The sequence below is a fragment of the Mus musculus genome, chromosome 4 (assembly GCF_000001635.26).
Source record: "Mus musculus strain C57BL/6J chromosome 4, GRCm38.p6 C57BL/6J".
Classification (NCBI taxonomy): Eukaryota; Metazoa; Chordata; class Mammalia; order Rodentia; family Muridae; genus Mus; species Mus musculus.
In genome coordinates this window covers 104,812,375-104,827,081 of record NC_000070.6, presented here as the reverse complement: position 1 = coordinate 104,827,081, position 14,707 = coordinate 104,812,375, and the positions used below count along the sequence as shown (strand labels likewise).

At 45.6% G+C, this 14,707-nt stretch overlaps 1 protein-coding gene across 5 annotated transcripts in view; it reads left to right on the top strand.

The window, feature by feature from the left end:
* C8a (complement component 8, alpha polypeptide) overlaps nucleotides 1-11,403 on the top strand; it is a 60,809-nt gene extending 49,406 nt beyond the window's left edge. For 2 of the 5 annotated variants that reach the window (NM_001290645.2, NM_146148.2), the window contains 3 exons: nucleotides 256-413; nucleotides 4,871-5,102; nucleotides 9,422-11,403. In NM_001290645.2, coding sequence (NP_001277574.1) covers nucleotides 256-413; nucleotides 4,871-5,102; nucleotides 9,422-9,573 — 542 coding nt within the window. In that variant the 3' untranslated portion in view covers nucleotides 9,574-11,403. The remainder of the gene's footprint in view (nucleotides 1-255; nucleotides 414-4,870; nucleotides 5,103-9,421) is intronic. The other 3 variants (XM_006502941.3, XM_030253423.1, NM_001316667.1) reach the window with 2 other exon arrangements.
* Nucleotides 11,404-14,707: the final 3,304 nt, after the last annotated feature.

The window sequence follows — 14,707 nt, the reverse complement described above, 5'->3', positions numbered from 1 at the left end:
TGAATGGACAAATGGATGAACTACCGTTGACCTTCCCAGCCATTTATCACCCATGTTGGGGTGGGTTGGTCTCTTCAAGTCTGCTCCACTCACAGGTTTCTGTCCATTCCATCCTGCTGGTTATCAGCTACAGTAGAAGAATGGGCTAACTCTAAGGTGAACAGATGAACACTACTATCTATGTCCTCAGTAAAACTTGCCATCCAGCCCTTTGGTTTGGGTGGAAGAAAGCTAACACTGTCATTCTTTTGATAGACATAAGGAAGAAAATCACAGGAGTGGAGGACATCATTTCTCGGGTGCAAGGTGGAAGTTCTGTCTGGGGCAGTGTCTTGACACACAACAGCAGTGCCATTACATATCAGTCCTGGGGGAGATCGTTAAAGTATAACCCTGTTGTTATCGATTTTGAGGTAAGTCTTTTCGCAGTTGAAGAAACCCTACGTCCATAAGAAATGAAAGTGAAGCCGAGCAGATCATTTCGTATTTCTTATTATGAGCCCATCAAAGAACAAGATTAAATGTAACGGCACACTGAACTGGTCCCCTTGCCCAAACCTGCCTGGAGAGAAGATGTGACTTTAATCCAGAGCCACAGGACAGCTGGGGTCAGAACCTTAGGTCTGTTCAGGGTCTGCTTGACCACAGCTAGCCTGGACCCTTTGCAGGGTTAGACATGAAACAGCGCCTTACATTTTTGCATGAACTAATTGAAAATCCCATCTGGTAAATTAGGAGGTTATGACTTCTTTCAAAAGCTGTAGTTTATGAACAGCAATGTAATTCACATGTTACATAACACTATAACAGAATGATTTGATATAGTTTTAAACAGAAGAAAAGAGAAAGAATTAGAAACTGTAGCACCAGAATATAAATGTGAAAAAAATAGTCACTTCTTCTAAGTGTGTCAATGTGACAAATGTACTCAGTCCCTAGTCATGATCAGTTCCTATGGTGATCGTGGTCATCAAAATGCAAAAGAACACCAGACTCTCACAATTGCTCCCCCATAGGAAGAACACATGGTGGACTCTATTGCAATACAAGAGTGGTTCTTATTCCTTCAGTCCACATGGCCACCATGAAAATTAGATAAAGGTTCACTTTGTATCCTTGGCCATTAACCATATGTCCTTTCTTACCACCTAGTTTACCCTCTCTTGATTCCCTTTAAAGGTATTTGTGCTTTACCACATTCACAGCTATTTACACACACACACACACACACACACACACACACACACACACACACACACACACGTGTCTAGGATCTGCCTAGGAGGGAGCACATGCTTTCTGGAACAGGCCACCTCTCTTAATATTAAAATTTCCATATTCATCATCTCCCTGCAACCTTAACTTTTTTAACAGCTGAGTAATATTCCATTGTGCCGAGTACCATGTTTTGATTAAAGGGCAGACAATAAATACTGAACAGATTAGGCATCAAGCCCAGAGACACTAAATGACTTGCTTAGGGCTAGATAGTGTCCAGGTGACAGTGCCTAGATTTCAGGACCATGTGCTTAGCTCTTATTTGCCTGTGCCCTAGCACTTTCCTTAGAACTGATTCTTAGTCTCAGGGCAGGGTGGTTTTGTGGCAATATTGCCAGGTCAGTGGAATTTATAGGATCCTCTGACATGACATGTCAACAAAGTTGAAAAAGAAACTGGCTTTGTTCCTAACCTCACAAACTGGATTATTCTAGCTGCCAAGCTACGTTTGTTAATATACAGGATAGTCCTTTTAAAAACAGCTGTTTGTTTGAAACTTTTAAGAAAAATATTATTGCTCTCCTAACTATTGTCACCATATTTGTGCCCATTTTTACATGTATGTAAGCATAGAGATACTATCTATTTAAACCAGTAGATATTTCTAAAACACCTAAACCTGAAACTCTATTTTAACACACTGCTTTCTACTAAGAAAAAAAGGTCAGGTGGATTAACCTTGATTTTATTTCTTCTCCAGTAAGTAAGGGACCACTTTCACGCACCTGTAATTCACACAGGGTCTGAAAATTGCTATCATTCAAGCTATTAGTGATTTGGGCAAAAACTATAAAATTGGTATTAGGAGAATACACACACACACACACACACACACACACAGACAGACACACGTGCTTTCATAGTTAAGATGGGAACTTTGTGTTTGTTTTGATCAACAGTACCAAGGGGAAGGTGGGGTCAAAGTTTGAAGACCGAAACTCTTTGGAACAACAAGCTTGGGGCTGGGACGGCAAGAAAGGGGAGGAGTTTGGATCTCGGTTCATTCACCCTTCTGGGTGAAACCTGGGCCAGTTTCTTCACTTTCAGCCCGGGTATGTAACATAACAAAGAGTGATAGGTTATAAAATTAGAGAGGGTATATGCAGGAAATCTTAGATGCAGAGACAAATCCACACTACTAAGGGACCAGCATAGAAGCCTGTCGAAAGCAAAAGACAGCTATGTCCCATGAACTCCTTAACATCCTTATTGCTTCACAACCCTCACCTCTCTCTGAGAAGTGTATCGCTCTGAGGAATCAATACACTGAATCATGAAGCTAGTTTTATGCTTTGAGAGAGAGAGAGAGAGAGAGAGAGAGAGAGAGAGAGAGAGAGAGAGAGAGAGAAAGCATGCCAGTTAAAATAATTTAACATCCAAAGTAGAAATGATGTCAGCATCATTATTTATAGCAGGTACTTAGATTAAGCGAATCCATGGGTCATATTGTTTTATTTTGTTTTATATGCTTTGTGTTAAGTATGTGTTAGTTATACATACATATACAAGCTGCTTCAGTCCTTGCCTGACTCTGTTTACTTAGCTATAAAATGGAATAAGATCACTGATAGTAAGTTTTAAGCTCTAAAATTCTAAGATCCTATTTTCTCTATCCTTCTGTCTTCCTAAAAGCAGCCAGCCCTCCTCAGAAGCATTTCCTGAGGGTCATGAGGGCAGGGGAGAGACTTGAGTTGAGCCTGCTTCAAGGTTAAGGGGAAGCTGCCCTGTGGGGCTGGCCTTGCCTGGAAATAAGAGTCTTCTTTAACCAGGACCCTGGCAGCCCAATTCCATACTCATGTCCTAACAATGGGCCCAATTTCCTGACCTTCCAGTAAGTGATGTCATTTGACCTCGGCTCCAGCCAATGCTTGCCTGCCATGTCTGAAGGCCTCTAAAATGACTTCAGACCACTGACCAAGGTCTATTTGCTGAGTCTTTCTGTCCACATTACCAGGATAACCTGTCAAAGATCTATGAATTGCCTGCCCTTGACTTCTGACTGACTCACGGTGGCTCTATCAGACTTAGGCAAATTGTCCTTTGGACCCTCAGGTTCCTGGCCTGTAAAATGAGAGCCCTGTTGAAAATGTTCACTGTATGATTTTCTTCAAATGCAGAGCGTTGTAAAGGTGCTATAGATAACAGGAAGTAATTCGACTAGAAGAGCACAGCCTCCCTTCCCCTTCCCCCTCCCCTCTGTGTGTGTGTGTGTGTGTGTGTGTGTGTGTGTGTGTGTGTGTGTGTTACAGTCATCCCTGAAAATGTGTTTGGAGGTCAGAGGTCACTGCCAAGTATTTTTCCTCTTATTTTTTTGAGGTAGGGTCTATCACAGAAGCTGGATCTTTGTGATGACTGGCCAGCCAAGTCCCCAGGATAACCTTGTCTCTGTCTCCCACTGCTGAGGTTACAGGAGCTGGCTGCTGTGGCTGGCTCTCTGCATGGGTGTTAGGGATTCAAACCTGGGTCTTCGTGCTTACTCAGCAAACACTTTACCCACTCAGTCATCTTCCCAGCATCCTTCCCCGTTTTTGCTAATAGCCTTTCTAATGAGAATGGTGGTGTATAGTATTCTGTCTTTTACACTGTAACCTTACACTCACTTTGGGTCCTGAGGGTTCTAGTGTAGGTACCATTCCCTGGCTTAGAGGGAAAGCTGAGTCTCTCAGCTACACAGCGAGGCAGAAAGCCACACTCACTTCACTTTTTTTCTAAGCCATGAGGCTTTGCCACGTGTCATCTCCCAAGGTCCTCACAGTAAAAGCAGAAGGTGGGGTGTTGGTTTCCATTTTCAGGTGAAGAAGGGAGGTGCATAGGTCCCATGACAAAGACCCCACAGCTGAAAGCAAGAGAATGATGGTCCTCTTTCTACTATTCCTACTGCTTCTCAGCCTAAGGTAGTTTTACCCCAGGGCGTTTATTAGCAATGGCATGGGACAGGTTTGGTTTTCAGCACAAGGGGGTCGCTGGCATCTAGTGTACAGCATCCACTGCCACCGTTACACAGCCCGTCACACACACTGCACCATTGATTTCAGTCAACAGTGAGCAGGCTGGGGAACCCTGGTTACATCACATGGAAATGACCCTCTCCACCCACACCTTTAAGGGAACTGCTTCCAAAGACAAATGAACTCCCTTAGTCAGTGTCTGTGTTAAAAAGGGTGACAGACAAAACCAGAAAACATGCCTGAATACATAGAACTAGACTTATTATATGCTTCTGGCTTCCTTGAGTTCTGCAGGGAACAAGTGAGTTGGCCAGGGTAGCTTCTAGATAGCTCTTCTTACTCTGGAGTTAGGAGAACATCAGTTTCAGAGGGATTGGAAACCATGTTCAGAATGGCTCTTGCAAAGAACACTCGTGTGGTTCTGAGCTGGTCACACGGATACTCTGAGCCCCCAGTTCCTCGTCTCCGAGTCGAATGCTTACGGCCCGTTCATAGAATGGCTGTGGGGATCCCGAAGGACACGGGGAAACCCAGGCATCTGCTCTCTGCCGCAGGCCTTTCAGAAGCTTCATAGCCAGTTGTTGAGCTATGAGAAGGTAGGCAGAGCCAAAAGGGGGAACCATGTGGTACTCTTGTACCTACAGATGCAGCCTATCTACCAGCTACTGCGGCACACAAACTTGGGACCCCTGGAGACGAAACGTCAGAACCTGCGACGGGCTTTGGACCAGTACCTGATGGAATTTAATGCCTGTCGTTGTGGGCCCTGCTTCAACAATGGGGAACCCATACTTGACGGCACCAACTGCCGGTGTCAGTGTAGTATGGGCCGGCAGGGCCTGGCCTGTGAACGCACGGTGATAGAGGGGCTCAAAGGTAAGACTCACGCGGTCCACTCTGCCCTAGCCTGGCATGGATCCCAGGGGCCAGTACACAGAAGGAACCTTTGGGATTTCTAACCTCTGTTTCTGGGTGCTCTCATTGTCTGCTCTAGAAATCCACAGCCAAGAGTTTTATAGTTCATGCGGCAGGACTGATTGTTCTTCAGTTTTCTTCCTGCCATCAAGATTCTTCATCATCCAGGGCTGCTTCTGAAATGCACCCCATGGGTATGGGGGAGATTTTCTCTGGAGCCTCTAGGCAGGATGTGTCCCACACCTCTCTTGGCTTCTAGTGGTTGTCAATAGGCCTTGGAGTTGCTTGGTTTGTAGACCTACCGTCCAGTTTCTGCCTCTACAGTCATGACTGCCCTCCCCTCTTTCTCTCTGCTTTCCTCTCTTTGAATGAATACAGGTCATTGGTTTAGGCCCCAGCTGAATGCAAATGACTTTATCTTACTGTGGTTTCACAGGAAAGACCAAACTCTCACATAAGGTTCTGTTCACAGGAACTGGGAGTTGAAGGGGTCTTTTGGAGGGATGTAGTGGATGCTATTAGATAGGGAGTTACTACTAAAAACAAAGTCAGAGCAAAGATGGTCCAAGAGTGGATAGTTTTGACACAAACTCATTAACCAGCACTGTGGAAGAAATGGATTAAATGGAATAAAGACTTTCTTCCTTTAGGATGACCTGGGGGACCCTGGATGTGAATCCCAGGTATTTCATGACCCTACCCTAGGGATACTGTTTAAACACTTCTTTCCAGGGGGGGGGGGGTTGGGGGGGCAGGTCAACTAGTTCCATTTAAGTTTCTCATACATTTTCTCCCTCCCTACCTCCTTTCTTTCCTCCTTCCCTTCCTCCCTCTTGGGGCTCTATGCATCCTGGACAAGTTCACTCTGACAGATTTACACTCCAGCTCTCCTTTTACTTTTTATTTGAGACAGGCATCCACTAAGTTGCCTAGGCAGGTCTTGAACCTGAGACTTCCTATCTTAGCTTCTCAAAAAACGCTGACTTACAGGCCTATGCTGCCAGGCATGGCAAGCTCCCATTGTATCAATGCACGTCCCAATACCTAAGCTTTCATCTTACCAGCCATACAAAGCTGATATGATACACAGGATGAAGGCAGTGTATATGGGTTGTAAAAATCAATGTATAAGCAAGCCAGTTTCATTTGGCTATCGTATGGAAGAATATGTCCAGAGAACAAGGGAAGCCTGGATGGACAAATCAAAGGTACTGTGTCCATAGCAGCCTCCTGGGGCAGTACAGAAGTAGGTGAGTAGGTGCTCCTGGCTAAACAGCTATATGTAGAAAGTAAACAAAGCATGCAGCCCTCTGACTCAGTAGGAGGCCAAAGCTTGACACAGCTTAATTAACGGAATTAAAGAGCTAGACCGTCATTCTTCTGACATGCCAGGAGCTTCGTTCCCGTGCGCTTCATCAGATGTTGCCGAAGCAAAGTTTGGACACCATAAGAGGAAGAGTGGGGAAGAGTGGACACTGTTGTCGATAAGAACACACAGGAAGGACAGGATTCCTGGAACTGTCATGCAGGAAGGGCTGAGCCTTGCTCTGCATGGACAGCCATTGAGATCAAAGTTTAAGATTAATAGAGCAGAGGATGTTGGCTTAATGAGGAAGGACTTTCAGATACGTTATGACACGTATGGAGTGAAGTGGACGAGTCTATAGGAAGTCACAGTGGGATAAGATTGCCTCAAGGAAGCTTCCACCAAATCCGTGCCACAGATTTGGACTAGGGAAGGACAACATAATGAAGCCTTGTTAGTCTGAAGCTGAAAATAACCCAGCTTGGCTGGGAGGAACCCCAGACAGCAATTTCCTTAGTATTCAGAGGTGACCTCCTCGTGGATCTGGTTTGGAGATGAGATAATAGCAGGTTATCGTTCCCTCACTGAAAAAGTGTCTCTGAGTGGGAGGCAGGGCAGCACAGCTCTGAGGTCAAACATGTCTTTGAATCCCAGTGTCTCCTATTCTCATGTAAGTACTTGCTATAAAATGAAATTAGAGCAGTATAGTCCTCACAGGCTGGACTGAGCATTAAACCAGCTAAGTAAGGCACGTGCCAGATTCCATGCCACCAAGCAGAAGGGAGAGGCTGTTGCATGCCTGATGCTCTATGGATAGGGTGTACCTGGCTTGGTCACTTCTCTGAATTTTTCCTCTGCTCAAGAATGGACAGTTTAAGTCCCAGGCTGCTGTCTGATATCCAGGGAAGAAATTCTGAGAGATGTGGGAAGGTAAGGGAAAGCCCACATTTGAGAAATGCAGGTACAGAGAATACAAGCTACATCACCAACCACCAGGTCCAAAGCTGTTGCACTGTCTTCGCCTGGGAGAAGCCACTGCCTAACTATTTGGGAATTGGTGAATTGGGGCATGGAGTAGGGAGGGAAAGATATTCTGGGCTGAGATAGCCCAGCCCCAGAGCTCAGGGATCCTCTTGATTCTTCAGCAGGGCATGTAATAGGTTGCAGGCCCCTCAGCCAGGCGACTTCCCCCAGAGACCAAAGGCCACTTGACAGACATAATTGGTCTTCATTCCAAGCCAGCAGCACAGCAGCACATCCTTGTATGTGAGCTTAGCTATTCCCACAGAGCCTTATGAGATAAATGCTCTTGTTAAGTTCATTCTACAGACGAGGAGCCTGGGGCAGGAGCAATGGGAGATAATTTGCCAAAGGTCATGTGGGTAGAGAATGGAGGAGCAGAGAGCTGGGCCCAGGAAGTCTGCCAGGACCCAAGGCCTTGACCTAACTGTGGCTACTGAGTCTGTCCCGTGTTAGGCTGTTTCGAATGAGCATAGAGACTGAGGCAATCTCATTAACAATCACTTACAGGAGAGGGGCGTGGGCATGGGCTAACTACTTCATGATTTCAGTCAGGCCTGACTTCAAGACACAGGTATGATCCTTGGCTTGGCCATTCTAAGTATTCCCTTTAAGGGGGCCTGGTCCACACAGCAAGGAGAGAGAGAGAAGAGGAGTCACCTAGACACTCCTCTCACAGGGTGGAGGCCAGACGCTGAGAGTCCTGCTAAGCCGTATGCATATACTATGGGTTGTGGAGGAGGAAGCACAAGATGCCAGTGACTTGGGTGAGAGTGGGGGACAAGGAGCTGTATTCAAAGTCGAAATCCTTCTGCATTCATTTCCCGTACATTCAGCTAACTGCCAGCATTGCACCTCCAAGCAGGGTGTGGACATCAGGTGGCCTCATGGCCACCTTACAGAACGTTCAGCCTGACAGAGATTAAACTGGCAAGGACAGCTAAGGCAGAAAAATCTGTCAGCTTCCACCAAAACCCATTAGAGTCCCTGGGAGTTTTCCTAGCAGACCTTTGCCAACAGGGACAGAGTCACAGAGGTGGGGAAAATAGAGACTAAGAATCCTGCTGTGGCTGCCCCATCAGGGAGTATAATTACAGTGCCGGAAGGGACTTGGAGATAATCTAATCCAATGATGTTCACAGTGAGATCTGAGGAGCCCTGGGGTGCTAGGACTCACCCCCAGGGGAGGAGGATGAGACTGGTAGTCACCCTAACTTCAATGGAATTGCTCCACTTTCAACTGAATTAGATGTGGGGTGCATGGAAGATTTCATTAGGAAAAGGAAATGGGGATAGGAAGTGATGAACAGTCCCCATTGGATTAGTTCACGCTTCTCATAGACCCAAACCTTAACTTTCCTGCGGGGAGAGGCACAGCCAGGGAAGTGAGCCGGCAGCCCTGGGTGGGGTTCTGTGTGCTCTGTTCCAGTGTAAGCGTTTGGAAGTTCTGCACAGACGATCTGTCATTCCCCAGGACCCACCCACTGTCAGGCTCTGAAGGGTTTGGATTAGAAACTTACAAACTGAACCTCAGCAATCTGCTACAGAGATCTCTAACTAGACCTCTGCCTTGGATCTGCAGGGCGCTCATGGTTCTATTCCTTACAGCCTCCAAAGACTTGGAATTGTTCTCCCAGAGGAGAATCCTTCCTGCCTTGCTCTGCTCTCTGTCTTCCATGCAACCATGGATTCCAGTTTCATGAGATGGACTCCCAAGTGGCTTATTGGTTTTTTTTGTTTGGTTGTTTGGTTGTTTTTTTTTTTCTTTCACTCCGTCCAGAGTTTCAAATTAACAGTGAGGCTGCAAGCACAGAGGTCTTGGTTTGCTACCCAGGGCATTTCCCCAAGGAAGGACTGTAGACCATTCTGGAGCCACAAGGTGGCCTCTGGCCCCACATCTCCAGCCAGCTGCTTCTACACTAAATGCCTCCTCCCCTGGCATGTTTTCCTGCAGACTTCAAAGCCGCTGGCCACTGGAGCTGCTGGAGTTCCTGGTCAGAGTGCAGAGGAGGTTCCCAGGAGAGGAGGAGACAGTGCAACAACCCACCACCCAAGAATGGAGGTACCCCATGCCTAGGGAGGAACCTGCAGACCCAGGCCTGCTGAGTACCTCTGGATGCAGACTGGGCAAGGAGGCTGCAGATGCTGTTACCTGTCTGGGTTGCTGGTTAGGACTGCTTGCTGCTCTGAGTAAATGCAAACCCACAAAGGCTATTCTCTTAATATACTCATGTTTTGTTTTGTTTTTTCTAGTCATAATTCTTAGCCTCTATCAATAACCTGGCTCTAAAGCTGCCTCTTTGTTCCAGGGAGTTGTTGCCCTTTACTTCCCAGAACCACCTTTCTATCCTGTTCTATTCAGGATGCTTAACAGTAAACGGGCTATGGTTTAGATACATCAGAATGTATTCCTCACAATTCTGGAAGCATATACTGAGAGATGAAGGTTCCAGAAGGTCTAGGGTCTGGAGAGGCTGTGTTCCATTTTATATATGTCCTTTTGTTATGTTATCACATGGCAGAGGGGCCTCTAGGGCCTCTTTTGTAAGGGCACTAGTCCTACTCATGAGAACTTTGCCTTTATGACTTTGTCATCTCTCAAAGTCCAGCCTCCTCTTTCCACACTGGGTAGAGGGCTTCCATGTGGAGAACTTAGAAATCCCAGCATTCAGACCCCAGACCATCCCCTGTGATTCTCTTCTTGGTAAGCAATCAAATTTGAAGACAGAAAGTGGCCTGGTTTTATTCAGCACAGTATCTTCAGATGCTGAGGCTACGCACTGCAGACTGTAGGGGAGTTCAACAGCAATGGTTGCTGGACAAGCAGACAGACCAAGAGTCAGTTCATGGGTGAGGTCTGTATTGGCCAACCTCCCAGAACTGTAGGTGGACTTGGAAGGGTCAATCAATAAAGATCAACGTCCATTCCCTGACCTTCCCGAAAAGAGCCAGTCACACCAGCCAACCTAGTGTACCAGTGCACTCTAAATAATGTACATGTTCAGCACAGTTGCCAAGCGACCTAATTAAGGTTTCTGTTGCTATGAGAAAACATCACAAGCAAAAGCAACTGGGGAGAAAAGGAATAACTTCAGCTTGCATGCCTCACTCACAGTCTATCATGAAGGGAAGTCAGGGCAGGAATTCAAGGCAGGAACCTGGAGGCAGGAACTGAAGCAGCGATCATGGAGGGGCACTGCTGGCCAACTTCCTCCTCATGGTTTTCTCAGCCTGCTCTCTTGGATCACCCAATACCACCTGCCCAGGGATAGCAACACCCAGAGTGAGCTGAGTCCTCCAACATCAATCACTAATTTTTAAAAAAATCATAATACAGACTTGCTCAGAGGCCAGTCTAGTGTTTTTTGTTTTGTTTGTTTTTTTTCCTTAATTGAAGTTCCCCCTTCCAAAATGTGTCACATTGACATACAACTAGATAAATCAACAGCCCAGGTTTATCCCTGGCTTCTCTTCAAAGTTGATAGACTATGTAGATATGAAGCCTTCAGAAACAGATAACCAACTGTATACACAAAAAAGAGGAGGCTCTTGGGCCACTGGGAGTAAATTATTAACATCAACATATGTAGCATCCAAGTGACTGCTGAGGGAGGACAAGTCAGAAAATGCAGTCTGCACACGTTATATATACATCAGAGGCAACAAGCACGGTGCCTATCTGAACCTGGATGGACTTTTTAACAGATCAACATGGAGGAGACTTTTGAAATAGAAATCCAGCCTGATGCAAAACCTGACAGTGAGAAAGAACGTGGGGACTGGGAAAAATGACGAAAGACAAAGAAAGACGGTGTATGAAACGTGTTCCAGTGCCTACCACATGGCAAATTATTAGCATCATCATTGTTATTCCCATTGTTAAAACGTGATTCAGAGGTTTACCTAAATAAACTTGGCTCTTCTATCTGAAAGAAAGAAAAGACTCCGTTCTTGCTTTCTATCTTGTGATTGTAGCTCTTCCCCTTTGGAATTAGTTTACATTCATAGTTTGCTTACACTAGTGACTTGGTAATTTATTAGCAGCTACTTGCTAGCCAGTGACTTGAGGCCAGGTGGAAGAGGGCAAGCAGGCGCCTGCTGAGGACTTTCTATCTTGCTCTAAACAGTAGTTCTGGAGCGCCCAACCTTGGCTGCCCATGAGAATAACCTGGGGGAATTTCACAAACCTCCTGTCCAGAAGCTGCATCCCAGACCAGTCAAATCTGAGTCACCGGGGGCTGTCGTCAGCCATCAGCAATCTTCAGTGCTCCCTTGGCAATTCCAAGCACACGCAAGGTTGAACACCACGGAAAGAGAAGGAGTCGTTATCTGCCCACAAGAAATGGGGTGCATGGCACACAAAGGGCCGGGGGCAGAGCGCTTGAGCTTTGCTATTTGATGTAGGCTTACCGAGGACCTCTAAAGGCTTGCTTTGTGAGGTCTACTCCACAGTTAAGGAAACTAAGTCTTGTGGGTCAGAGCTGTGGGTCAGATATTCCATGCACTACTTCAAGCACTTCCTTACTACCCACAACCCCTCAACCTACCGCCCAGCTCTGTTCGGTCTGTGACTGGAGGGCTCTGCATGGTAGTCTGTGGTGCTCAAGGCAGGAGGAGATGATAATATAGGGATCCTTGTCATGGGTGGGAAACCTGGGAACAAGATGGGAAATTTGGAAGAAGAGGCTAAAGCATCGATTCTCAACTAGTGGGTGGCAACCCCTGGGGGTGGGGGCTTGTATACCAGCATATCATATTTACATTCTGATTCATAACAGTAGCAAAATTACAGCTGTGAATTAGCACAAAATAGTTTTATGATTGAGGGTCATCACAACATGAGGGATTGTAATAAAAGGTCACAGCATGAGGAAGGTTGAGATCCACTGGACTAAAGGATCACACCTGAGCCCAGACCACCAGCAAAACACAGAACTCTTCCCCCAGGAGCATCAGACATTAAAATAAAGCAGCTGTGGCAATCTTTTACCTCATTAGTCTCTCCTTCCCAGCAGTGGTTCACCTCCACAAAACATACACCTCTCCCAGTACACTTCCCCTTAGGTCCTTTAAGAAGATCTATAATCTCAGGTTTTATAGGGAGTGGGGTGTAAACACATGGCTTAAAGATATACCCTTCAGCTTGACAGTGTGTCTTTTGAAAAGTAAATTAACGACAGAGAGAAAGGCAGCAAGGAGAGAGGACGATCTAAAGCGTTGCATGCTCAGTGGATCTCTCCGGAGTGGTATGCCTTTAGGAGGAGAAGATGGACAGAGAGAAAGGGCAGGCTTTAAAAGCCACCCTGCAGAAATGAGGGATGCCTCGGCAAAGCCCCTGTGCCTTACAGGGAAGGGAAGATGATGCCAGAAAAACAGCCCAGCATTTCATTGCCAGGAAGGCAGGCTCCATGGCTACCCATCCACTTCAGGCATAAGCAGGCTAGGCTGGGAATGGGGCTCAGTTAATAGAATGCTAGGCTAGCACATAGGAATTACTAAATTCAATCTTCACTACATGTCTTAGTCAGTGTTCTATTGCTGTGAAGTGACACCATGACCATGGCAAATCTTGTTTAAAAAAGGAAAGTTGCTTACAGTTTCAAAGGTTTAGTTCATTAATGTCATGGCAGGGAGCATGGAAGCATGGTAGGTACAAGTTTTATATACTGATCCACAGGGAGCAGGAAGAAAGTCACTGGCCCTGGGTTGGGCTTCTGAAACCCCAGAGCTCACCCACAGTGACACACTTCCTCCAACAAGGACAGGCCTACTCCAAGAAGGCCATGCACACTTCAACACGGCCACACCTCCTAGTCCTTTCAAACAGTGCCACTCCCTAGGCATTCAAATATTTGAGCCTATTAAGACCATTCTTATTCATACCACCACATTATAATATAAATTGGGTGTGAAGGCTCACGAGGAGGTGGGGACAGGAGGAACAGAAACTCAACTATATAGCATGTTCAGGACCAGCCTAGGTTAGGAGCAGTTATTATCTCAAAGAAAATCTATTTTTTATAGTAATATAAATTTATTGTCTTAATATTGTGAGGGCCTGAAGCTTGAAAGAGGTCTCACTAATATAAATAAAGTTAATTGGTTATTATAGCTGTAATTACAGCGGCTAAGTTGCTGAACACACCTAGGTTTCTAAAAGCAGAGGAATGCATGAAGAAAATGATTTCCAGCCCTAAAGAATGAAATAATGTTGTTGGGGAAAAAAAAAAAAGGTGGATGCAGCTGCAGATAATCATATTAATTAAACCCAGTCAGTCTCAAAGAATAAATTTTCTCTCACTCATGGTTACTGGATTTTACATAGATTCATAAAATCATGTTTGTATATAGGACACAAATGTAGAAGTGAGGGCCTGGAGTGGTTTGGACTACTTGTTGCTTGCTGTTCCAGAGGACCTAGGTTTGGTTCCCAGCATCCACGATAGGTAACTCACAACTGCCCATAACTCCACCTACAGCGATCTAACGCTCTCTTCTGGCTTCTGTGAGCACTGCATGCATGTGCCGGTCATACACACAAATTACAACAATCATTGTTGTAAAATAGAGAAGTAAAATTGTCTAGGAGACAGTGAGGACTAATAAGAGAGGAAAGGGTAAGAAAGGGCGGGGGAGTATGTAGGAGCATGCTTCATATACTATACATGTATGAAAATGTTTTATAACACAGTACCACATACATTGAATATTTTAAGAAAAAAAGGTTATCAATACACTCATACCTACACATATAGATAAAACCACCAGGGCTATGTTTCTCCTATAAGACACAGCAGTCAAACTATTCTGGGCATTCTCCAGCTGTTGGAGGAGACTACAGTCCTTCTAGTGGTCTTTTCCTCAGAAAATCTAATGACAACAACAACAATAACAGTAATAAAAATAAATTTTAAAAGAAAAGAGAAACAGAAAGAAAAAAAAGAAAAGAAAATGTCAGGCTAACTCCCTGTGATACCTGGCGCCCAGACCACCACTGGATGCTGGAGGTACTAAGTCACAGGCCCATCAGTACAAGGACTTGGAGTCTGACAGAGGAGACCCATAGACAATTGCAGTGTGTCCCTCATTGGGAAGAAGCCCAGAGGGGAATAAAGAAAGTCTAGTCTAGGAATCAGGGAAGACAGCTGGAAGCCAGACAGCCAGCTGAGCCCTGGAAAAAAGTGAAAGTCAGAAAAGCAACACGTATCACAGGAAGGGGACGACCCAGGCACAAGTGTTC